Source organism: Eleutherodactylus coqui, chromosome 12 (genome assembly GCF_035609145.1).
Source record: "Eleutherodactylus coqui strain aEleCoq1 chromosome 12, aEleCoq1.hap1, whole genome shotgun sequence".
Lineage (NCBI taxonomy): Eukaryota > Metazoa > Chordata > Amphibia > Anura > Eleutherodactylidae > Eleutherodactylus > Eleutherodactylus coqui.
In genome coordinates, this window is record NC_089848.1 from 114,165,187 (window position 1) to 114,192,164 (window position 26,978).

At 44.6% G+C, this 26,978-nt stretch overlaps 1 protein-coding gene across 1 annotated transcript; it reads right to left on the reverse strand.

Moving 5' to 3' along the window:
* Positions 1-534: 534 nt before the first annotated feature.
* Positions 535-26,615, reverse strand: LOC136586636 (tumor necrosis factor receptor superfamily member 16-like). Its single transcript, XM_066584790.1, has 7 exons — positions 26,350-26,615; positions 14,338-14,461; positions 13,453-13,827; positions 8,506-8,574; positions 3,672-3,852; positions 2,321-2,466; positions 535-1,645 (listed from the first exon to the last, which is right to left on the reverse strand). The coding sequence occupies exons 1-7, from the start codon at positions 26,389-26,391 to the stop codon at positions 1,344-1,346; spliced, it is 1,239 nt and encodes a 412-aa protein (XP_066440887.1). The 5' UTR covers positions 26,392-26,615; the 3' UTR covers positions 535-1,343.
* Between the last annotated feature and the right edge of the window lie 363 nt (positions 26,616-26,978).

The window sequence follows — 26,978 nt, forward strand, 5'->3', positions numbered from 1 at the left end:
CAGGGGTGGGGGGCACACACAAAACTCATACTCTCCTCTGCCAGTTCCCAGCATCAGTTCAGTCTTCCATGCACAGTGTTTGTTTACAGACTGCAGGCAAGAAGCTGCTGAGCTCAGGCATTGGCTGCAGCAGCCTGCAATGTCCAGTTAACAAGCTGCTGTAGCCTGTAAACATGATGTCCATGAGAAGACCCAGCGCTGTGGCGGAGGACTTGCAGGTTGTCCGGAGAGTCAAGTCTGAGCTCTTACGTTTTTTATTTTTTCCCATGGGGGTCCAGTTTTCTCAATAGGACCCCCTCCCACCACCATCCCCCTTCTCTCTCACACACACACACTTTAATCAGGCATCTCTTGGTCCCAGTTGCCTCCCATCCCTCTCACTATGCCAAATTCCAGGGAGAGCTAAGGGAGCAGGGAACGATTGTGCTCGAAGAGGTGACCGGTAAAATGAGTACACATCAACTGGTATGGCAGCAGAAGTTGGCCACTGTAGAAACCTTTAAAAGCAAACCACAAACTTAAAAAAACGCTCCGTTTTCTGAAATAAAAATAACATTTAATAAAATTGGTGTGATATTGTGTCAACAGCAAGGAACCACCTCTCAGAGGCGCCCAAAATCTATTAGAAAAACGGGCAAAACAAAAGGTTTTGTTTAAAAAAGTATGAGCAACTTTTTAAAGTTAAAATATTTTAAAAAAATACAAAAAAAAAATTAATTACATTCCATTTTCTTTCACGTTCTGTGGTAAAGTCTAAATAAACCAAAATCATCAACATCCATACCAGGTTATGGCTTTAGTTTCCAGATATGAAAAACAGAACAAATGCACAAAGAGGCAAATATTTCCATAGAAAAAAAAAAAAGCAACAAATGAAACCACAACGACCCTGAATGTGGCTAATAACATCAATACAGAACATATGGAGGACGGTCGATCCTGACATCATAGACTGTGGAGGATGAGGTTCAGATGAAGACAATTCCATTGACTAGAGAGAAGATCCCATTGGCTGTCCTGGGCCATTACATGAAACAAACCTAAGGGGGAAAAAAAATCCAAAAAAGGCGAAATCCTCTTCTAACTGCCACCTGACCCCACTGTAAGGAGGCAAGTAGATGTGGGCAGATGAAGATGGTAGTAATCCATAATTCAGAAGTATCCAACTGAGCCATGCTTCTTCCATATGGGTCTAAGTGTAAGATTTGGCAGCACCAATTCATTGGACAATCAGATATGGACACTTCCAATAATTGTGTTTGTCCCCCATACCCCACCTCAAAAACGTTCACCTAGTGTTTGGTGTCAAATCTCCAGTTGTCCCTGGACAAGAACGATGGAAACTACACCACAGAGCTGGCATCGGCTGTGCTGTTTAGGGTCTCCACCACATCAGCCCGCTCCATGTTGACCAAGGCTGCGCACAAGACCTCCAGCGTGGAGCTCTCTTTAGATGACCAGTCAGTAAGAAGAGTATGTACTGGATCCTCTCCTCTAGAAAAAGTATCTATACTATCTTCTTCATAACCCAGCAAGCTGGCCAGACGTTGCCAGTCTTTACCACGACTGGTGTCTGTTAGGAGACGCTCCACTTCTTCTTGCTTGTGTGGTGAAAGGTTGATGTAGAGTTTTGGCTCCAGTTTGGCTGTTGGGACAAAAGGAGCAAAGTCACTCAACAGTCATAAAACTCTTTGGTTCTTCAAACTAAAAAACACAACGATTTTCGCTTAACACAAAAAAAGCCAAAATAACCCACAACAACCCAAAACACTCAAAGCAGTCTAACTGCACTGACATTGTGCAGTTTTCGTTAGGCCATCGCTGATCGCTGATTTTTCAGCATGCTGAAAGATCAGTTATCAGGGATTCACAGTGGGATACAGCTGATGTGATTTTTTTAGCTGTATCCCACTACCTGAAGACAGGCAGGGTATGAAGAACACAGCGGTCCAGCTGTGTTCTTCATTCCCCGTTCGGAGCGCTCGGCTGTATAACAGCCGGATGCAGAAGACAAGCGGCCCCGCTAATCTTCTGCAACCCCCGCTCGGAGCGCAAGGTGATTGCTCAACACTTGAGTGATCACCTTGTGAGGTAGAAAAGCAGAGGTGTAGCTTGAAGCCCTTGGTCTGAAATGCAAGTCTTTAACAGGGCCCCCTCTCATGTGGTAGAAGGACCATAAGGCAGTCTCAGGCATTAGGGCTTAGCTGCATCTGCTACCTCTGCACCCCCCCCCCCCTCCATCCCTACAGATATGCACATTGGTGTGGACATGGTCTTGATTGAGTGTCATCTTCTCCTGAACATGAAGGGACCAACATACCTTTGTTGAGTTGGTTCTGTTCCTGTAGACTGTGGGTATCCAGGAAAACACCACTGTCACTATGAAGCTTCTCACCCTCACCAGATGCTGCCAGTTCTCCAGCCCTTTGTTTAGCCAGTAGCTTTTTCTGCTTGCAAGTGACCCAGCTAAGAAGAAAAAAAAAGTTACTAGACTACAAGATGGATAAGCAGGATATAGGTTTTAACTTATCGATACAACATGGGATATTAATATTGGTTCTTCAGATTATAAAGGTCTTAGGCTTGTTGGTGGCATCATTGATCTTCCCGCTTCTTGGGTAGGCAAAAACTACTTCACAATGTATAGATTGACCCAAAAAAGAAATGCAGTCTAAAAAAGGGACAGACGTCTGACAGGTATTGGACTTGGAAGTCATTTGGATCCAATTTTTACCCAAAACTGAGTAAATCGATGCATTCAGCCAATTTTCTAATAGCTATTCGATGTTATGAGTGTCCTCAGAAGCAGGAGAATGGAAACCGTGCGTAATGTCATGGATCTAAGTGACCGGTATTCATAGAAGAAGCTGTGGAGATTTTGCTTCTGGCAACAACCAAGTAAAAAGGGAAAGTAGTTATAGAACAGCAAGAGATGAGATTTGTGAAAGACACGGATTTAATCCACCGAGCGGGACGCTAATCCTATTCATACACTGGAAATCGGTTGGAACAGCCACTGAGGAGACAAAAGCCTCATCCTACGTCTGGAATGTCCTCCCTACCGAGAGGAGAATCATGGGATAACCAGCCCGGGCCCTGAGAAAACCTTCTCACGGATCCCTTAGAGGGACGCTGGTTTGCATTAAAGATGGAAAATCTCAGGAAAAGCTTTGAGGAAGTTTCTCAAGATAATGGAGCAAGATCTGGGGTTTAATGTAAAAAAAAAAAACAAAAAAAAAAACATCCCCCAAAATGTTCATGATTGTTTGGCAGTTCGTGTCTATGGCTTCTTGTTTCTGAAGATCGTGATCTTTAGATTGATTCGAGGAACTGCAACAGAGTTGGTGGAAATGTCCACATAGAACTTCATGCAAGGATGGGGCAACCAGTAGACCAAGTCATAATAGAGCACCACCCCACATTTTAGGGGCTCCATGGTTGAACCCCTGCATGAAGCAGAGATAGCCAATTAGCTTCTTTTCCAGCCCTGGTCTGGTTGCAACTAGAGCTGTGAAACGCCTTCATAGTGATGTCACTAGTTGCGGGCACACTCACTTGGAAGGTTGGGAGATGTATCCATCTATGTAAGCCTTGGCATGACCTTTCCAAAAATTAGACGGATCATCATAGGTAAAGTCGCGATTACCACGGTCATCATAAGATGAACTCACCACTTAAAGGCCACATATCCAATGAGGCCAACAACTACGGCAGCGAGGATGGAGCAGTAGACAGGGATGATGTTTTTACTGTTGTCCTCTGGTGGAATAAACTGGGGGGAGCCGGACATCGTTGTGTTGTCTTCTTTATGACCATTACCATCTGTGCGCCTCTGAATTGATAGTTCTTTATCTGTAGACACAGATATGGTGTTAAAAAGGACACCCAAAAATATGCATAGTCCATGAGAATTACACCCAGCATACAGGACAAGAAAAGCGATCCTGTGCATGGTCTATAATCCTATTGCATACATATAGAGTTAAGTCCCATTTACACGGGATGACTGTCGGGCAAACGATGCCCGACACTCGTCCCCGCCTGTACTTGCTCCCACGCTGTTGCACAGGAGAGAGTATAGTTGGCTCGCAGCGGGCTGGCTGAAGGAGATTTCTCTTCTCGCTCTCCCCCGCCCCTCTCCATTCACTTAATACAGCGGCCGCTCAGTTCCTAACAATCAGCGATCAGAATTTTAAGCTGCATAAATCATGAATGATGATCGTTCAGTATAAGTAGCAGCCGTTCAGTACTGAACAGCCGCTATGTTAAGTGAATGGAGAGGGGCAGGGGAAGTGTGAGGAGAGAAATCTCCTCCAGCTGCCCTGCTGTGAGCCAACGATACTCGCTCCTGTGCAGCAGTACGAGAGGGAGTATACGCGGGGTCGAGTGTGGGGCATCGTTTGCCTGACAGTCGTCCTGTGTAAATGGGACTTTAGAGAAGCAGACTGCTCGCACCTTCAATTGTGCTTTAGATTATTTAACCCCATTGCAAATGTGGTTTCTTTGCCAAATTTACAGACTCAGTTGTTTGCATACAAACAAAATTTAAATAGCTCAACACAACTAATATAACAAGCGGTTTCTCAACATTTTACACAAAATGCAACTTCAATGACTACTGCAGTGTCAGAATTATTCAACCCCTTTTAAGAGTATTTAGTACATAGACCACCACCTTTTTGCCGTTTTGACCTGCTGCAAGTGTAATGTATAGCCAGGCACCGGCTTCTGACAGCGTTCCTGAGGAACCTAATTTGCAATGACCTCCGGTTCACCAATATTCCCGAGTCTGCATGGGTCTTCCAATCGCACCAAAGATTCTCTATGGGGTTCAAATCAGGCAACATGGACAGTCACTCAATACTTTCCAGGACTACTTCTAAAACCAAGTCTTGGTGGATTTGGAGGTATGCTTGGGATCATTGCCCTGTTGGAAGGTCCAGAGATGCCCAAGCTTCAGCTTCCTCACAGAAGGCAATTAGGTTTTCTCCTAGGGTTTCCTGATACTTGACTGAATCCATCGTGCCCTCCACACCCTGCAGGTGCTAGAGGAAGGAGGCCACCCCAGACCATCACTGAGCCACCGGCATATTTCACTGGAGGCAGAGGCTTCTTTTCAGCATTTACTTAATTCTTCCTCCTCCAGACCTACCGCTGATCCACAGGCCAAAAACAAGGCCCAGTTTTGTTTCATCGCTCCACAGAACAGGATACCAAGACTTCTGTGGCTTATTTATACGGTCTTCAGCATATTAGAGCAGACTTTTCTTGGGCCTTTGGATCAGTAGAGATGGAAGTCTTTGACTTTGCACATGAAGACCATCAGCATTTAGTATGTGCTTTAGGCTACATTCACATGGTTGAGCGCGATATCTGGCCAAGAATCTTGGTCGATATCATGCGTTTCTCAAAAACGAAGCGAGGCGTTTTTCCTTCACAAACGTTTGCATCACTTCTGTGAAATGGTGCTCCTCAGGGGCGTCAGAGGATCGCAAGGGTTTCCCACTTTCAATGGGTAACATAAAAAAAATCAAAAAACAAACAAACAAACAAAAAAACGCCCTCACATGCACATCACGCGGCATGCGAGGGCCATACGAAGGTCCCATTGAAAACAATGGGCAAGCCGTTCCACGAGAATACCCAAGGATAGAACGGGTTGCGATTTTTTTCCTCGCAGCATCACTGCAAGGGTCAAAGAAAAAATAAATAAATAAATTTAAAAAAACACTCAAGTCCATTCAAAGGAATACAGTTCATATTCGTGCGTTCTGCAACGCAAGCTGTGAATAAGCCCTTACTGTGAAAATGGAAACCTCAGTGCTGGCTGACATCAAATCGTATTTGCAGGTCTTTTGCATTCACTCGAGGGTCTTTGGACCCCGTGGCCTTAGGCGGATGACTACCCACTGCAGTTTTTTCACTGCGAAATTCGCAGCGTTCTTTTTTTTTCCTCCAGCGGTCTAGGGGACTTGTTAATGTTTTAAAAAAAAAAAAAAAAAAAAAAAAAAAAAAAAAAAAAAAAAAAAAAAAAAAAAATCGCATTGCGCAAAAATCACGATTTCGCGGTAAATTGTAATTTTGCCGCAATGCGTTTTTAACCTTAGAAAGTCCCACAGACACCTAGAAAGAAAAAAAAAAAAATGAAAAAAAAAAATGCACATTCGCAAACACTAGAGGGTAGTCACCCTGAATCTGGTGGCAGCTGGTGATGGCTTCCTCTGTCACGTCCAGGTGCCGCCATGGTTCCTTTTGCTTTAAACTTGTAAGTTACACTTCCATTTCATGGCATTTACGCATACACTTTTCCATGTTGGTATACGACAATGATCTCTTCTCTTAACTTTCTGGACCCCCCCTCTTCACTAAGGGCCCCTTTATATGGGTGTATGCGCCTTTGCGCGTTCCTCAGCGCAAATTTTTTGTGCAACTGAACAAGGCTTTTGTGTGTTATTTTACCATACTTTTTCCACCCGCAGGGCATGTTCATTTGCACGCAGCAAACAAGACGCACCACTTGAAGTGGCCAATTTAGCCCAGCGAGTAACAGATGTGTTGCAGAATTACAGAGTACAGTCACACCTCGAGTTTCGTTGGTAAACCGTCAGAAAGCAATCGGCTAAACTTGAAACCAATGAAACTCGAGGCTTATTTCCACAAGAATCAATGTAAATCCAATTAATGCATTTTAGACATTACAAAAAACACAAACCAGCACTATACACTGTACAGCGCTCCCCTTCATTTCAATTGGGCTGCTCACACAAGCATTTTTCAGCCCTGCATCGCCCATTGAAATGAATGGGCAGCAGTTACAGCACTGCTGAAAATGCAGTACAACTTGGTGCAGTGTTTACCGCACACCTACTTTCAAGAAGAGGGCTTGAAATAGAAGTCCTTACCAAAAATAAATAAATCAATCAATCAATCAATCAATCAATCAATCAATCAATCAATCAATCAATCAATCAATCAATCAGCCCTAGCTACACTAGATGGGGAAAAAAAAAAAAAAAAAAAAGCAATACTCACCTTGCAGGTGCCGTCCGGGTCCCGGCCGCTGGTCTCTGGCGCTGCTCCGGGCTTCCCCTATACTGACAGATCATGTATTGCTGTAAGCAAGGTTTGAGAACCCTCCTGTGATTAGGCATTGAGCCAGCGCCGAGAACCAATCACAGCCATTTATTGACTGGCTCCGATTGGCTGAGCCAGTCAATAAATGGCTGTGATTGGACAGTGAGGCCATGTGGGCCAGCAGCCGCTGGCAAAACTAGAATCAGGTGAGGAGAAAAAAAAAAAAAGAAGAAGAAGAGGCAAAATCCTTCATTGAAGAATCGAAGCTGGAAACCGGTGAAAGAAGGCGCGACAGAAGTAGAGGTATGACTGTATTATGCATCTCCTTGTGCATTGCACTTACATTTGCACACCCCCTATTGACTTCTAAGGGGACCTTTGGTGTGCAAAAAAAAACAAAAAAACAAAAAAAAAACACACCTCAAGCACACTTGATATAACTAAGGATGGGGCGACATGGGACATCTATCATTCAAACAACTTGCTGTGGCAACTGCCTGCAGCGACCAACATTGTTTATGAGCTTTTACACAAAGTGACTGCTCATGGTCGCAGTTGCTGTAGTGCTCACCTCTCCGCGAGTTTATTGCCCAGTCATTGAAAGACAAAGGATTGCCTATTTACACCAGATGATAATCCACCAGTGATTATTTTTAGGTGAGCTTAGGGGAAAAAAAAAAAAAAAGGGCCTGGTGAATGAATGATTGCTCACCCCCCTGCTGGTGGCCATGTTTACACGGTACAACTGTCACTTACATTTGCTCGATTTGGATGATAGTAGTTCCATTTAAAGCCACCACAGTGAAGCCCTTGATTAGTTGCATCAGGTATGATTGAGACAACCTGGGATTTGCAGATGTGTTCCTATTAGGGATGGTGTTCATTAGAAGGCTAATTTAGTGTTGGCTTTAGAGAAACCACTTGTTATATTAGCCGTGCTGAACAAGTCAAAGGGAACCCGTTACATTAGAACAGCCCCATAAACTACATTATGGCGCTGTTCCTGTAGGTAATGGAGTCAGGGGATGCAATATATATAAATTATTACACATACATACTCGCCCGCTCCTCTATGGGAGAGCATACACTTGCCACTCGGAGAGGAGCCATATCTTCATGTCTAGTGCGATCTTCACTGGGGCAGGTTCCCTTTAGGCTCATTTGCAAACTTACAAACAATTTAGGGGTCCGATAGGGGTTGAGTAATGCTGAATACAGCGGTCCAATACTACAGGTTCTCGTCTCTGATTACTTTGATCAAGGAGAGGAACAGAACACAAGAAGGGAATCCTGAAATGCCTAAATATGTGGTTCCAGTGCAGCATGAAGCCGTCACCCCTCCAGCTGTGACCCCCACAATGCCTCCTCTCCCCACTACCTAGCTGCTGGCAGCACCAGATTGCCTAGCAGGGGGAATAACATTATACTTACTGCTGTCCTCCAGTGACGTATGCATGGTGCTGTTATCATCCTTCCGCTTCAGGATCGGTACATCCTTATCTGGTGGTCAAAAACAAATACATTTACATCTTCTATTACTGGTCCCAAGTTGCATCTTATTATACTCCAGAGCCTCCCTGTTACTGCAGCATCTCCAGCTGAGCCCCCCACCCAGCCCACCACAGGCAGCAGACCCTCCTCCGGACTTTGAAGTGTCTGTGTCAGAGGACACGGTCACAGAATAGTCACATCATAAAAAAACACCGAAAAACAAAACAAAGAACTTCTAAGGAGGTAACAAGGAGCTGATAGCGGAGGAGGTCAGTGTGATCACAAATATGAGAGGAGGAGGAAGATCAAAGGAACAGAGACACCAGGCCCAGAACCAAATATCCTAAAGTTTCTTATCTCAGGAGCAGAGAGTCATGTCATTGTTACAAAATAGTATCCATAATAGACTATAACACTGCCCCTCCCCCCATATACCAGAATACATCTACTATAATATGGCCCCCTAGAATAGATGTTTTTCTTGTACGTAGGAGGCAGTATTATAGTAGTTATATTCTTGTACATAGGAGGCAGTATTATAGTAGTTATATTCTTGCATATTGGAGGCAGTATTATAGTAGTTATATTCTTGTACATAGAGAGCAGTATTATAGTAGTTATATTCTTGTACATAGGAGCAGTATTATAGTAGTTATATTCTTGTACATAGGGGGGCAGTATTATAGTAGTTATATTCTTGTACATAGGGGGTAGTATTATAGTAGTTATATTCTTGTACATATGAGGCAGTATTATAGTAGTTATATTCTTGTACATAGGGGAGCAGTATTATAGTAGTTATATTCTTGTACATATGAGGCAGTATTATAGTAGTTATATTCCTGTACATAGGGGAGCAGTATTATAGTAGTTATATTCTTGTATATAGGGGGCAGTATTATAGTAGTTATACTCTTGTACATAGGGAGCAGTATTATAGTAGTTATATTCTTGTACATAGGGGGCAGTATTATAGTAGTTATATTCTTGTACATAGGGGGGCATTATTATAGTAGTTATATTCTTGTACATAGGGGGGCATTATTATAGTAGTTATATTCTTGTACATAAGGGGCAGTATTATAGTAGTTATATTCTTGTACATAGGGGGCAGTATTATAGTAGTTATATTCTTGTACATAGGGGGGGCATTATTATAGTAGTTATATTGTTGTACATAGGAGGCAGTATTATAGTAGTTATACTCTTGTACATAGGAGGCAGTATTATAGTAGTTATACTCTTGTACATAGGGAGCAGTATTATAGTAGTTATATTCTTGTACATAGGAGCAGTATTATAGTAGTTATATTCTTGTACATAGGGGGCAGTATTATAGTAGTTATATTCTTGTACATAGGGACAGTATTATAGTAGTTATATTCTTGTACATAGGAGGCAGTATTATAGTAGTTATACTCTTGTACATAGGGAGCAGTATTATAGTAGTTATATTCTTGTACATATGAGGCAGTATTATAGTAGTTATATTCTTGTACATAGGAGCAGTATTATAGTAGTTATATTCTTGTACATAGGGGGCAGTATTATAGTAGTTATATTCTTGTACATAGGAGGCAGTATTATTGTAGTTATATTCTTGTACATAGGGGACAGTATTATAGTAGTTATATTCTTGTACATAGGGACAGTATTATAGTAGTTATATTCTTGTACATAGGGACAGTATTATAGTAGTTATATTCTTGTACATAGGGACAGTATTATAGTAGTTATATTCTTGTACATAGGGACAGTATTATAGTAGTTATATTCTTGTACATAGGGACAGTATTATAGTAGTTATATTCTTGTACATAGGGACAGTATTATAGTAGTTATATTCTTGTACATAGGGGGCAGTATTATAGTAGTTCTATTCTTGTACATAGGAGGCAGTATTCTAGTAGTTATATTCTTGTACATAGGGGGCAGTATTATAGTAGTTATATTCTTGTACATAGGGGGCGGTATTCTAGTAGTTATATTCTTGTACATAGGAGCAGTATTATAGTAGTTATATTGTACACAGGGGGCAGTATTCTAGTAGTTCTATTCTTGAACGTAGGAGGCAGTATTCTAGTAGTTCTATTCTTGAACGTAGGGGGCAGTATTCTAGTAGTTCTATTCTTGTACGTAGGGGGCAGTATTCTAGTAGTTCTATTCTTGTCTGTAGGGGGCAGTATTCTAGTAGTTCTATTCTTGTACATAGGGGCAGTATTCTAGTAGTTCTATTCTTGTACGTAGGGGGGCAGTATTCTAGTAGTTCTATTCTTCTACGTAGGGGGGCAGTATTCTAGTAGTTCTATTCTTGTACGTAGGGGGGCAGTATTCTAGTAGTTCTATTCTTGTACGTAGGGGGGCAGTATTCTAGTAGTTCTATTCTTGTACGTAGGGGGGCAGTATTCTAGTAGTTCTATTCTTGTACGTAGGGGGGCAGTATTCTAGTAGTTCTATTCTTGTACGTAGGGGGGCAGTATTCTAGTAGTTCTATTCTTGTACATAGGGGGGCAGTATTCTAGTAGTTCTATTCTTGTACATAGGGGGGCAGTATTCTAGTAGTTCTATTCTTGTACATAGGGGGGCAGTATTCTAGTAGTTCTATTCTTGTACATAGGGGGGGGCAGTATTCTAGTAGTTCTATTCTTGTACATAGGGGGGCAGTATTCTAGTAGTTCTATTCTTGTACATAGGGGGGCAGTATTCTAGTAGTTCTATTCTTGTACATAGGGGGGCAGTATTCTAGTAGTTCTATTCTTGTACATAGGGGGGCAGTATTCTAGCAGTTCTATTCTTGTACATAGGGGGCAGTATTCTAGCAGTTATATTCTTGTACATAGGGGGTAGTATTATAGTAGTTATATTCTTATACATAGGTGGCCGTATTATAATTGTTATATTCTTGTACATAGGGGGCAGTATTATAGTAGTTGTATTCTTCTACATAGGGAGCAGTAATATAGTAGTCATTCTACCCTTCATACAATAACTTGGATTATGTGGACATTCGGAATCTCTGGCTTTGGGCCGATTGGAACCATCGTCCTTTGATGCGATATAATGAACGGACTCCGTGAAGACGATAAAAGAGAAGGATTAGGAACCAGAAAAATGGAGAGATCGGCTGAGACCAAACAGACCGCCGAGAGCCGGTACTCGTGGGACAGCATCTGGGAAATCTCCTTTACGGACCTTCTTAGCTGGAGCTCTGGCTCTGCCATGAAAACTGCAGTTTAAAGAACTACAATAATATCATAGCAGGTCCTCCGCTTTCCTGCTGCTCTATTGAGGGAGATACCAGTGGCCCCTCCTGATGCCAGAGCGCAGGGCGGCTCCTGACAGCTGGCTGCATGGACCATGGAGGTATCTGTCCCAGACAATGATGACTTCATGATGCCACCTGGCCAGTGTCTCCAGTCTGATGATAAATACACTCATCTATCAAAAATGGGGCAGCAGCGCCAACATGGATATGGGGATTTACAGCTACAATGAGGAGATTAAGGACGACCTGAGGAGCTTGTGTCCCAGCGGACAAAACAGTTACTGTGTTTCTGGAGACGAGGCGGCACCTCAATGAGTTTAAGGGGGTGAACCTGCGACTGTTCACATGTGATGGTGTAGCAGGAGGTCACATGACTCAAACCAGGGGGAAAAAGAAAAAAAAAAAAAAAAAGTACAACTTTTTATGAAGTTGCGCCAAATTCATAAAACCAGAGCAAGGACATGGGAATCGGTGTAGGTACTTTATATTCGAATACCAGGAAGGTCACACAGATGGCGCAACCACATCTTTTCATCCTTCAGAAAAACTTTAAATGCTTTAGGCTGGCTTCACACGGGCATCAAAATTGTGCGAGATTTGTGCATTGCGAGATTCTTTTGAATGGGGTCGTACACATGGGCGATGTTTTTCTACAAGGCACCATTATGCTATGCAAGAAAAAAAAAAATGGGGCATGTTCTACCTGGCTGCGTAATCTCACATCAAAAAAAATCATGAAACTCAGTTATTCTCTGCTGCGACTGTGACAGCTGCGCCAGAGGATCCCTGCATCCCCGAAGTGATGTGAGGCTGTTTTCCCATGAAAACACCTCGCATCCTTGGTATTTGTATAGTGCCAACTTATTACCCCCTCAGGTAATTATTACTTATTCCCCCCCCCCCCCCCCCCCCACCAAGCTGGGTTCTCATTTTACGGACCTCAGAAGGATGGAACCTTGAGCCAGCTACCTGAATCATGCGGGGATCGAACCTTCAGGATCGCACGCATCCATGGGGATTTCACATGTATGGCAAGCGCGATATGGAGGTGGGATTCACGGTCCCATATCGCTCTCCCCCGTGGGAACTTAGCCTTATGGCTTACATTCTCGAGGCTGAAATCCTGTGCGGACCTTATACTTCTCACAGCTGAGCGTTTGTTGCAACCCTATCTAGAGGGAAGTAAGGTCATGTTCATACGGGGAAGATTTTCTGTCTGCGCGGTGCGGATTTTGGATCTGCAGCATCTCAATTATAGCAGCGGACTTGCAATGCCAATTCTACACCAAGTGGTGCGGATATGGCACTGCAGATTTACTGTGGAATATCCGCTGCAGACGCTCCATCCCCAGACCAAGTATATCAGCAGTACAGATCTTATCCCGATAGTTTGTTACATTGTATCAGTCTGGAGTCGGGGAGGTGTACCTCATAGAGGATCGTCTAGGCTGGACAAAAATCGGAACTGACCCTCAAGTGTGAGAAGTAGTCGGCCAGGACAGGTCTTAAGCAGCCGTATGTAGACAAGAATGTTCCTCCTCGCAGACAGCAGGCAGAGATATTTAGGAAATGACAAAGTATTTCAGAGTCGCAGAACACCATGAAGCTTTACTCCCACTTACCCATACATAGGAGGTCATGGTGCGGCGTGCAGTCGCCAATCTGGTACTCCGTCTCCAGGCACTGGGTCCGGCAGGGCAAGCAGGGGGACACGCTGCTCTTTACCTCCGAGAAGAAGCCGCTGGCACAGAGCTGACATTCCGTATTCTTATTGTGGCTGCAGGGCATCTTGGCGCCGTAGCCTTTGGAACACACCTGGCAGGCAAGGCAGATGCTGTCACTGCCATCTTTGGAGTGGAGGTAGTAGCCATCAGCACAGTGGCAGACGAGGTCTCGCTTGGTGGTACAGGTGGAGTTCACCGATTGCATTGCACCCTGGCAGGTGGAGCATGGCTGGCACCTCGCAGTGGCACTGGACATATCCGAGAAGGTGGCATCTGCAGGCGAGAACAGCAGTATTAATTATGGTACTACAGCAGCATTCTACAGAACCAGAAAGATGTGCCGTTCAGGACTCTCTGAAAGTAGTGGCCGTCCCTGTACAAACTCTCATAGGTATTGTGGCTGTTACTTGGAAAGGAGGGTAAGGAATAAATGGATGCAACTGCAGATCCCAAAGAGGCTGTCACTCTTCTTTCTTGGGCTCCTGCATCCTGGGCAGAGGTCACTGAGAAAGCTGGGTGGCAGCATGCAAGCTGTAATGGTAGTCGGACTGTCACCATACTTTCCTAGACACTGCAGGGAACTAGTTACTCTGCTTTCCTAGACCCCATATAGGCCACCTTTTTCAAGTTTTGCAGCCATAGCTGCAAATGTAGCTAGTGTGTCACGTATTCAGGGCTCTGGAAAGCTGGGTGGGAGCTGTGATGGCAGCTATATCACCCAACTTTCCAAGAAACTCAAAGTTATAGGAAAAATAGCTGAAATCCTCTATAATCGTCACTTACTGTGTTTGCACGGCTCGCACACTGTATCCGCATCACCACAGGGGACGGACACCCCATAACCCGGGGGGCACAGGGAGCAGCACCCTCCAGCCAGACCACTCTGACACACCTCCTCTGCGGCCACCTGAAATAGTGGAGATGCCATGTTAGAAAGAGACCAAGCAGGCCATGAACCAGCAGAGCTTACAATCTAATCCCCTTTATACATTATCCATGAAGCAACCAACATCAGGAAGAATGAGCCATGTGAAGTGACAACAGTACACTATGGATATATCCTACTAAATATGCCCGGTGCTTAATTAAATGCCTTGGTTGTATTACTCAAAACAATGTATAAGCCAACTGTGCTCAACTCGGCTACATCTGCTTAGTGCCCCCCCCTTAATGATAAATAGTAATTAAAATGTTGAATGGTCAAACATGATTTGGGGATAAATGAGACCGCTTGTAAATGGAGTCTATTGTTTTGCAATAGGGTCCCCAGAGTAGTTCTAGCTATATAGAAGGAGAACCATGAAGTGGTGGACATGCAGTACCACTTATGTCCACTGGAGGCTCTGTACTCACACCTCCTATCATTTGTGCCCTATGGAGGTCAGAATTGGTATATACAGGAATCGGTTTATACATTCTACACACAGGACATTATGAACCCTGACAGGAGGGCAGTTAGGTGTAATCCGCCCCCTCCTCGTTCATCCTGACACCTCTCAAAAATGTGCACAAAATCACTATGAAGCCATGAATATGTACCTGGGAGTTAATAGTTTCATCCCTCCCCCACAGAAACCTTCCTGGGGAATATAACACCTTCTCCCTAATATATGCATTAGAAGTTCTTTCAAGTTTCGCCCCCTCCCCCTCCACGACACCCCCTGAGGCTGGAGGGCCACAACAAGGCATCAAACCCAGACAAGATAAAAGTCAGCAGACATATCCTGTCCTGGCAACTTCCTGCAACAATTTACACATCAAAGCACATGTAATTAATGGTGTATCTAAGCCTGTTCTGTGATACAGTGCGAGAACAGACAGCAGTACATAGAATACTGGATGTAATTACAAAATAGTCTGCATAGACCGTGAACCGTCGTACCCAACCCTGCCGAACGTGATGCCAACCGCCATAACCAAAGCGTGATGCCAACCGCCATAACCAAAGCGTGATGCCAACCGCCATAACCAAAGCGTGATGCCAACCGCCATAACCAAAGCCCATCGGCCGTGAAACTCTTACCGCCTCTAGAGCTACAACCTGTGTGCTCTGTCTATAGTGCAGTACTTGCAGCCTCATGATTAGACTGTAAGCTCCTGGGGACAGAGCCCTTGTTCATCAGCCGGGTTCCTGTTGCTGTGTTTGTGTAGGGGAGATGGAGTCGTCACACTGGGCTCTGTGTGTCTTTCCAGGGATACGGACTCTGTCATGCCCCCTGGCAGGTAGCGCGGCTGGCTGCTCCCTGGCCTCGGGTGGCGAGGTGCCAGTCTGTTGGTTACATGCCGTTTATTTAATTGGGACCAGAGCTGAACAAACACACACAGAGCCTGCAGCGAGGGACGCACAGCACCGGCCTTGTTCTGGAAACGCTCAGTACAGCCGACAATGGCGCTGACGCTGATCATATAACATTCCACAGAGGGAAGGAGGGAAACTTAAAAGGAGTCTCCACTCACTGCTGATATTACCAGGATGGAGCAGGAATCATTCTGGGGTCTCACGGTGAAGAGATTTTATATAGACCCCCTTATTACCATCCTCAACGTCCTTCCCATCATGCTTCTCTGGACAGGACACACATTTCATATCCTCCATATCCTGGGAGGAGCTTTCTCCTGAACTCAGTGCCACCCCCTGCTGGGTGAAGCCGGTAAAACTAACTAACTAAACAATATACCAGATAGAGGCACCCGATACAAACAGTGGGGCAAGTTTAGTAGTCTTCTGTAATAGAGCAGGCTGAAAATGTGTCAAGTTTAGAGATGAGCGAACGTACTCGGATAGGCACTACTCGTCCGAGTAATGTGCTTTATCCGAGTATCGCTGTACTCGTCTTGAAAGATTCGGGTGCCGCTGCTGACAGGTGAGTTGCGGCGGGGAGCAGGGGAGAGCGGGCGGGAGAGAAGGAGAGAAAGATCTCCCCTCCGTTCCTCTCCGCTCTCCCCTGCAGCTCCCCGCTCCCCGGCGCTCCCCGAATCTTTCAAGACGAGTACAGCGATACTCGGATAAGGCACATTACTCGGACGAGTAGTGCTTATCCGAGTACGCTCGCTCATCTCCAGTCAAGTTTATTACAGTGGTTGTTCGGCCCATTTACACGGAACCATTATCGTTTCAGAAAAAAAAGAAAATGGTGCCGAATCTAAAATAAGGTGTCTGCCGGGCAAGATAATTAAGTTGTAGAAATCATAAGAAAGATGGAGATTCTATATATTGTACCATTTTCTTACAGTATTTGACCATTAAATCCATGGGCCTCATTTATCAAATATTTTTCTACTTCCCGGAGAGATGCGGTGACTTATCAGATCAGTGCGGTGAGAAGTTTCACCAGGACATACATGCAAGTGAAAACCGGTATGAAGAAAAGCGGACGCCTGCGATGACAGCTGATTACTGCTGGAATCAGAGGCGTAACTTTAAGCTCCCGGGCCCCAAAACAAAACCTGTAACAGGGCCCCAACTATAATGCTTTATTCATAGTACTGGGCTCCCTATATGGTGAAGAGAGGCCTTATGGGCCCTCTAAGGCTCCTGGGCTCGGATGCAACCGCATCCCCTGCACCCTCCATAGTTACGCCCCTGGCTGGAATATTCCAAGGGAGAACACCGGCTGACAAAAGAAATAAGCGGCTTATGCAAACATTGCATCTAACTTCCCGTTTGTAACATCGTGATTTCCGAACAGTCTACTCTATTTTGGTGCAACCCGCTGTTTAAACGCTGTTAAATGGATTTGAAAACGTGTTAAAATGGTGTGTTAACAGACGCTTGTGTGGGAGCAGCTCAAGAAACAAAATTTGGCCAAAAAGTTAAAAATTTACATTTTATAACAGGGTTTGTGGTCAAACTGAATTATGCAAAAATCATTCAGTGTAAACACGGCCATCGATTGAATGAACGATAGTTTGTTCGTTTATCATTCGTTTTAGGCAGGCACGAAAATCATCGTTTGTCGTTTGCTAGTCATCTTGTGTAAAAGGTTGATCGTTCAGTTATTCGCAGACCGTGCCCCGGGGATTTTCCAGGTTCCTGACGGATTTAACGAGCTATGATGAAAAAATATAAACGATTATCTGCGCATGTAAAAAAAAGACGGTCATATGAAAGAAACGACCCCATCATTGTTCACTTATTCCAATAATGAATTGCTCTGTGGGAAGGCAGGGGGGGGGGGGGGGTGAAGACCCCCCGACTTTATACCACCTATTAGTTTACTTTGTGGCAAAATCCCTCTCATGTGTCCCATTAAGGCACATTCAAATATAAGAAGCTAACAGCTTTAAGACATCCATGACTTCTCAAGGGAGACAACATTTATATAGAAGACCCTGTGGGATAAGTTTAGGGGCTTCCAGCAAAAAGGTGCCCTTTATTAGCTGATGGCTGGGAAGTACATGTTGGATGGGAGGGGGGCTGACCAAACTAGACAAGACCCTACATAGAAGTCGGGGTTCACACTTTGAGTATTCATTTCCGTTGTTGGGCCCCTACATAGGGTGCTGGACCTGGCACTTCACTGACACACATGGTGCCCGATAGACTCCAGTGACTCATGGGGCCTGTTGGGCTGCTGTCAAGCCCCACATTTTCCCGTATAAAATGAAGCTCCATTCACATCCACAAAAAGGCTTTCCGTTTCCGTAACGGAGTTAAAAACGTAGATAGACGATCCGCACTATTCCACCATTGATTTTAATGGGTTTATAATAAGAAAAAAAAAGGGGGGGGCTTTTTGCTTCAGTCCCCCCCCCCCCCCCCCCCCCCAAACTAAAAGACTAGCGGAGCAGGCTGCGCAGCCTGGTATGCTATTTCATCTAGAATTGCGCCACATCTCTGCCATGCACATGTGAACAGAGTCTTAAAACTGTTTAAGGGCACAATGTGCCAAGACCCCCTAAGAACAGCAACGACTCACTTTAAATCTCTCCTGCTCCCATACAGGTGAAACGTACCGCTCCCCCTCATGGATATTAGTGCAGCTAATGTGTGACATCACACCACATTCTAACCCGATCCCCCAATGTAATAATCACTGTTAGTTATGTAACATCATATCGCTTTAGGGTGACATTCCGCTTTCAGGCTCCAATGTCACGAAGAGTTAATGGACACATACGTGAATCATCTCCACCCTGGGATCTTGTTCTAATTAGGACACATTTCCCCCCTCTTTCCATTCTTTTCATACAATGATCGGATTACATACAATGAGCTCCATATTTGGTGAGGACACAGCTGTCTGTCTCCCCTGCGCGGCTGCAGTTTGGCGCTGAGCATCTGGAGACATTACAGGACGCCCTGCAGGCAGCGGGACAGGAGGGAGGCACTGCCAACTACCAGCTCTCTGTATGGGAGGTGGTGGGCTGTGTATCTGTATAGTAACAGTATACAGTGACTCACCAATCTGGGAGGGGATGGACCACAAAATCCAACAACATCTGGATCGATCGCTTCCTGATCTTTATCAGAATGGGCCCATCCTAATGCTAAGATATCGGTGACACTGGAAAGCATACGTGTGATGTGCCAACCCTGTCGGATCGAAGACGATTGGTCATTCAGGACACTCAGGAAGCTGGGTGACAACCCATGATGCTGCTCATATCCCTGGCACCATTTTTTCCAGAAACAGATATAACCCCCTTTCACACGGATGTACTTCTGCACGCAATACACAATGAATAGAACACATTGACTTAAATGGGTTGGCACTCTTCCTGCGCATTTCAGTCACGCACAAAAAAAAATAAAATATATATATATTATATTCTGCACGCTTTATTTTCCTGCACAATTGTGCAGGAGAGAACACATCTAGAACTCAGACTAAGTAGCCGTATCAATCAGTGCATTTGTTTGCAGCAAGCCAATAAATATTCTTTGTGGGCGCAAAAAGTGCAGTAAAATAGGCCGATTTAAACAAAAAAAAAAAAAAAAAAAATTTATGGCGCATCGTTCATTCTGCAAATCCACATGCACGCGTGTGAAGGTGGCCTTAGGCTGGCGTCACATGGGCGTATGCATATTTGCATGCACACAGCGTTTCTGCGGAACGAATTTTGCTTTTTGCGCATGCATCAGTTTATATTACTGTACTGTTTCTGCATGCAAGACAGGTGGAAAAGAAAGACTAAGCACTGGCTGAAATGGCCATCTAGGCCGAGTTCCAGATAGGTTTTTCCCTGCGCAATTATGCAGCGTTTTACACTTCTCTAGCATGTTTTGCGCACATTTGCACATCCCCATTAAACTTCAAAGTGAAATTTGAGAGTGAAAATACGAGGATGCTGCAGGGCGTTTCTGCGTGAGCAAAATACGGAGAGAGAAAAAAAAAATGCGCACGTGAATGAACCCACTGAAGTCAATGGGTTTTATTCTCTGTATTGCACACAAAGATGCCTGTGCGACGCCGGACTTAACATCTACAAAACATATAGCTTTGTCCATTGGATCCATTCACATGGTATCAGAATTCCTACAAGACGTCTCCCCTTGGCCTCTTTAGGATATACCCCATAGACTTCACTCTGGAGTCATAGTGGACAACGTTGGCAATTGTCACAGGATGTCGTCTTCATTAGAGCAAGCCGAATAAGACAAGAGAATGGACATAATCCCACAGTTAGGAGGGTCAGTGTCTTCTCCTAACAGCCATGACCAAACTGCCCCACCATGCAAGACTAACTCATCTTCTGGCCTCCACATATTGGGGATGGGGGGGGGGTACCTATCTCCACACCATGATAGTCAAGGTGAAGTAGCGGCAACCATTCCTCTATGAAGATGTGCCAGTCTATTACCTACTAAGTGGAAGATTCCCCATTATAGACCGCAAGCTCCTGAGACATCTGGGAGACCATTCTAGTCCATCTCGCTGTCCTATACAGACACCACAGAGATGGCACCTTATGAAGAATCAAAATGTGCCCATCTTCTGGTTAGCCACCCTGGATCATCATCTATGGGGGATGGAACCAAACTAAGGGTCAACTCCTCTCCATAGGGCCATCACCAGATGATTTTTGCCAGGTTGCTATTGCGACCCCATGGAAGTTGTACATGCCAATTTTGATATAAGCCACAGCCCTTCGAAGACATTGCAGTGACCCCTATGGGTTCTTGCCATTTCCTAATTCCATTCAGTGTCATTGAGAGCAGTCATTACGCTAGCAGAAGGGTTTTCGCAAATCTAATTGCACCAGTCACGGGATTTCCGAGGCTCCTCATGTAGATCTAGGCCAGACAAGGGCACATGTACAACCCGACCCCACCTCCAGTTCACTGTACAATATGGTGGCATTATAGAACAGTTAAATATCCACTCACATTCACCACGCGTTTTGAAGTCGCGTCACAATCGCATTGATTTGTGCATTAAAGCGCGGCCGAAATCTCATAAAGATGTCTAACAAATAGCTTTCATGTCACCAACACAGACAAACCGGCCCTGGTGATATACAACGCGCGGTCAGATGTGGGTTTGCAATGACTCACGTATTGCGCCATCATAATATCAACCGCTAAATTAGATTGTCATTACTGTCATCACAAATTAACCAGCGGGGAGGCAGATTTTGATGAGAAAAGATTGCGACTAACAAGCAGGAAAACGCTTCTTGCGCCGACATCCTGTTAACCCTTTCAGCAGCTGCATATATTTGCAACACCATCACGACTCTAGTCTTGTTAGCGGCACACTGTTGCGCTATTTTTTTTTTTTTGCTTTGCAACTTTAGCCTAGCCAATCCCTTTTGGCTTTGCGCTTACACTGCCTTGATACTAGCAAAGTACAACATTGTTGCATCCGCCTTTGTAGTCACCATGTACCAGTCTACGTAATATACAATCTAGCAGGAGAATTTCCTAGAGGACACAGTGGCATGTCCAGAACATGGCACCGCGTGCCGCCGTCACGCAACGGGCCAATTATCTTCCCAGGAACCAGCAGAGTAAAATCTCGTTTTTCTGAGCTCTGACCACTTAATTACTGAGGCCGAGAAGTCGCGTTCAGGGGGATGAATGAAACGCTTCTCTCTGCTGAAAGAGCCTCTTCAGACGCTGCGCCCGCCCCTCCTCCAGCTCAGATACATCTATTTACTGACTGATTTCAGGAACAGTTCCATAGCACGGGCTTCTTACACTAATTCAGGATGAATGCTGCAGCCCAAGGAGGCAGTGTGAAGAAAAAAAAAAAAAAAGTTTAAAAAAGGGGGTGAAGGTGGTGGTGGTAGGGGGGGGGGTGTTTGTATAAATGCATAACGTCCATTATAATTGTTGCAAGGCATAAATTAACGAAAATCCCAGAACTGCAGATACCCAATCACCAGCGACAGATATAGCAAAAAAAATTAATAAAATTATATTATGAACATCCCCTTTAAGGCTGTGGCTGGACCAGGAGTACTGTAATGCACCGAGCTGGATATAATTAAAGAAATAGTGACATTTTTTCTAAATTAAATTTGGATGAGCAGTGCAGACCCCCGCCAGTGTGAACACTGCAGAGTCCACTGTTGCGCAACAGAATAGGACTTAAGGGGGGGGGGGGGGGGGGGGGGGGGGGGGGAGTCATCTCCTCAGCGCTGTGAAGACATCTGTAACATTGTGCTTGGACAAGCCTTGGAGATTTAGCAAATTCTCAGCAAAGACCCCAGGTAACCCAATATCCAGTCCTCCTACCATTATGGAGATAAGTGATGTCACCGGTGGCTGGCAGACGCTTATCCTGTCATATCATTCACTGCTTGTACAAAAAGCATAAAAATGTATCCATCTCTGATCTTTCTGACAGCTGATTCTTTGTTACAGTTGTATCTAGTCTAGATAATGCTCTGAGTTATAAACACATCAGCAACATAAGTGTCTTTCCTGTCCTGATAGTCTGTTACAATGTATCAATCTAGAGTCCAGGATGTTGTATGCAAAAGCTTCCCATTCACAGATTACAAGCTGAGATATTGAAAATGATGAGGAATTGAAACAAAGTCTACTAAAAAGTTGCAATGTTCATTCTACAAACGATGAGGCTGTAGTGTGCCAGGATCTGGCTTTTACAAGTTGGCATAACCACTGTATGAGGACCGGATCCAACAGTGGGCGGATAAACTTCCCAGCGACAAACCCACAAGACCTCAAGCCAGGGATGGACAGTGAGAACTGTCATAGGCCCCAGCAGAAAACTATTAAGGGGTAACTTTTCAGGTGTGGACTCCTGGGATTGGCCCCTGGCCCTGTGTATAGTCAACGTTGGACCGGTGTTCTGTAATATCCATTAACCTGCTCCTGTGACTGCAGGAAAGCTGCGTACTGTTCATATCCAGGGGTAAAGCCGATACCGCTGATGTTTGGGGAGATGACGTGAGTGTTCACGGCTGAGACGCCTGGAAATCGTCCAATATCACTGAACTAATAATGTGTTAATGAGAGAAATCCTGGTGTGGATCTACGCTCCATTACTCACTGAGGCTTCAAAGGGCAGAACCCGGGGAAAGGGGAAAGGGTCGGATCCAGAATTCCCCTCCTCGTCTGTCAAATGAGCCATTTCTGATTCTTGGAAAGCTGGGTGACTACTAATACTAGTCCTACATGAGTATGATCCAGCTTTCCCAGACTCAAGGATGGCACATCTGCTAGCTTTTGTCCCGGCTCACAGCTGGGTTCATATCGGAGGTTCTGTCGCAGATCCTGCACAAAATACTGGAAGAAATAGCGCTGCACGCAGGGCAGCTGGGTTCTCGGCCCATTCCATGGAGCTTCGATTGACATACATGTTGATCAGCACTCGTTTTATTCTTTTACAGGGGCTGAGAATCGGTTTAAGGGGATGAACAAGAGGTAGGACGATAGCTGATCCCATTGAGCCAGCTGTACGGCTCCTCGGTCACACAGGGAGATGTACCACCAATCGACGAGCATTTTTACGCTAGCTGAAAATCAATGAACAGCCCATGAAGGAGCATTCATTCATTCATTCATTGGCTGATTGTTGGTCCCTTCACATTGCCCAATTGTACAGAGGAACATTCGGGCCTGATCAGCTCATGTCAAAGAGCCTCTAAACATGTTGTACTAAGATTACCTGTGGGAAAGGAATAACTTGCTGATCGGTGGGATTTTCACTGTTGATTCCTCCACCAATCCCAAGAATGGGTTCCCCTGTCCCCCTTTACAGTGACATCAGAATGAATGACCCCCTCATTTTTAAGACTTGTGGGGTCTCTGCAAGTTATCCCATATCCTCTGGATGAAGGATAACTTGTAATCTTGGTACAACCCCTTTAATGTCCTCTATAATCTGAGCTCCCAAATGTGTCTTAATGACTTTTCTCGTGTTGCACCAGTTCTATGGATTGTGCTACCCAACCAGCTTAATCACCAATATTTAGCATGTCCTAAAAACACATATTTAGAGAGACTTATTCCATTCTCTTATCTAACTCTTCTCTTTTTACCCCACTTCTACATTCCCCACTGCCCATTCACTTCATATCTATATAGGCACCGGAGGGTGACCAGCTTGTACCCTCTGATTTGTGAAGTGCTGTGAAATATGGAGATATATAGGATTATTACTATGTAGCTCTGCTGTTTAGGAGTCTGGGGAAGCTGGGAGATATCATTGATAGCAGCTTTGTCACACAGATTTTCTAGACTCCTGAACAGAAAATGTAGCCTGTATTATCACATAATGACACAGATGGATGGACTAATGCCTGGACTATACAGAATTGACATTTAGGGGTCTGGGAAAGCTGGATGACAACATCTCTGGGAGCTCGAATAACTTATTTTTTTTTAAACACTGAGTTGGATTTACTAAAGATTATTTATGATCAATTCAAGTCCACAAAAAGAGTTTAACAGCATAAAATCACATCCCAGGTATGATTCAGTCTACATACAATAAGAGCAATTAACAACAACATTGACGCATTGTATCAGCCTGTGCCCACATGTATTACAAGCTCTGCACTTAACCCTTTCACTACCCTTTCCCTGTGTAGAAAAATAACCCCACCTGTAGAATCCCAGTGAGATAATGGAAAGAAATGGCCACAGACTGCGATTCGATACTCAAAATGAAGAATGCATAGAAGTATAATCCTCTAATCTCCATTATTACTATAACATTTGCGCCAGGCCCTCCCCCTATAGAGATCATTTGCATAACACAAGTCGCAGCAAGTTATATAAATGTTACTTACGGGCAATCATGGTTTTTTTTTTGGACACTTTACCATATTACTCTAGCCGTTTAAGGTGATAACATCTGATTCTATCTTCCTAGAGACATGCAGCAGTAGCCATCATCTAGCCCCACCCTGACTGTAACCGGCTAAGAGGCTCATCATGAGACGGATACAGAATCATTTCATGATCGGCTGCCAAATCAAACTGCAATCCTCCAAATGTAACACTCAGTAATGGAGGTGTTACTTATACCCCCGGGTAGAAACACATAGTACAGCGGATACGGCCAAGGAACAGTTAAGGACGGTTTAATATCTAGGTACTGTGCGGGTCGCCAGGATGGGCCCATCTAGAATTGTAGCAGCGCCGAGTAAGCCGAAGAGTTTCCCAAAACTAACATGACTCCGCGAGGCCCTTGATGGCGGAGAAGTTGTTACAAAAGGTGCGGGCAGGTTCCTACAAGTTTCTGTCTTTCATCGCATCTTTCTCTCCTGACGTCTTGCCGGTGGCAGCCATTTTATTATCCGGCAGATGATATCCCACCTGGGACGTGGTTTATATACGATAAGACCATGCTCTACAGGGATCGGAACCAAGTTGCTAAAGTAAAAGCCCAACGATAGTGATTTTCATACGGCAGAGCCCAATTGGCTGGGAGTGAGAGTCGTCGTCGTTTGCTGATACAGCAGGGTTTCTGGTCATTGTAGGTTTATTGCTTCGCCTGAATGAACAGCGCCACCAAGAAAGGGCGCATTCGCATAGGCGTATGCAATTTAAGTGCGTGAAAAGTTAGTTTTCACTGTGTGTGCATGTGTTCCTGATCCGAAAGCACGTTTATGCATGTATTGTATTCGTATGCATTGCGTTTTCCATGTGCGCAAAAAAAAAATAAAATGCAAGAAGGCCCAATTGATGTCACTCTCCTGACAACGTCCGAATATGCATGCAACTATGTATTTACTGCATTTTTATGCAATCCCCTAGACAATTTGTTTTGGTACATACTGGCAAAAATAAGACATGGTGCGGTTTTTCTCGCACATACAACTAGTCCGTGAAACAAACAAAACACTCATCTGAATGTATCAATGGAGTTGTATGCATTATGTCAGTAAAAAAAAAATAAAAAAAAATCCAAGTGAATGGGCCCTAAAGGATGGAACTGTCTGTTAGATTGTAAGCTCTTGTGTCTAACCCTGAGAAATATGAGATTGCGATCATTTAATAAAGTCACCTAGTTTTGGGTTGCAATGGTGAATCTGTAACAGATCCAGATGGGAGAGGGACCATGGGTCCGCTCTAGATAAGTTCACATTACTGGAAGTCGCCACATAACATAAAAGTACCCAATCTACCGCTGCTCAGAGTTCTGTGGAACTACAACTCTCAGCATGCACTCTTAAACCAACCCTGTAGTTCATGCTTTGAGTTGCAGTCCCAGGAAAGCTGAATGAATTCTCATTAGACCTTGTTCCTGTACATGAGACATTCGTTAATGCAAACATTGTAATTAGTATGAGGTCATTAATTTCCCCAGTAACCCCTTCACTGCCATAGGAGTAACAAAGAAGCCACTCAAAAGTAACAGAGAGCGGTCTCACCTTGGAGATGAGCAGCAAGGAGAAGGTCAGAAGGGTCCTCATGTCTCTTCCGCAGTCCAGACAGATGGGAGCAGCTTGGGGCCAGAACCAGGGGCCACACAAGTCTTGTTCACAGTAACTCCTGGATATATTGTATCAGTCCTTCCACATAATGCAACAATGTATCAGAAGGACAATCCTGAGAGCTGCTCTTGTGGTGTGAGGGGATACCCCTTCCTCCTGAGCCTTTAAACTCCTTCTTAACATCAAGACATGAAAGAAGGGAATGCAGCAGAGGAGGAGGGGAGCAGGATCCTAAAAAAAAGAGGCAGAACTTTACAGGATGATGATGATGGCTGGAGGGGCAGGTTCTGCAGGCTGGGTGGAGTGAGCAGGAGAACAGGAGACAATAACTCCCTAGAAACCCACCAGCCCTGCCTGGAGTTAACCCCTGCCATGCTGCACAGACTCCCCTCCTGGATGCTGCTGCAGCCTCAGGTCATTCATATACTGTTGTCTGTGCAAACAGCAGACCAGACAGAGATTTGTAGAGTTTCGAAAAACCAGGTCACATACTGTGCAATGTGGTGCAAAAGATTTAACGCCCCATGCAAAAATAGTAAGCTCTTGTGTCCATAATGGCCTGCGTC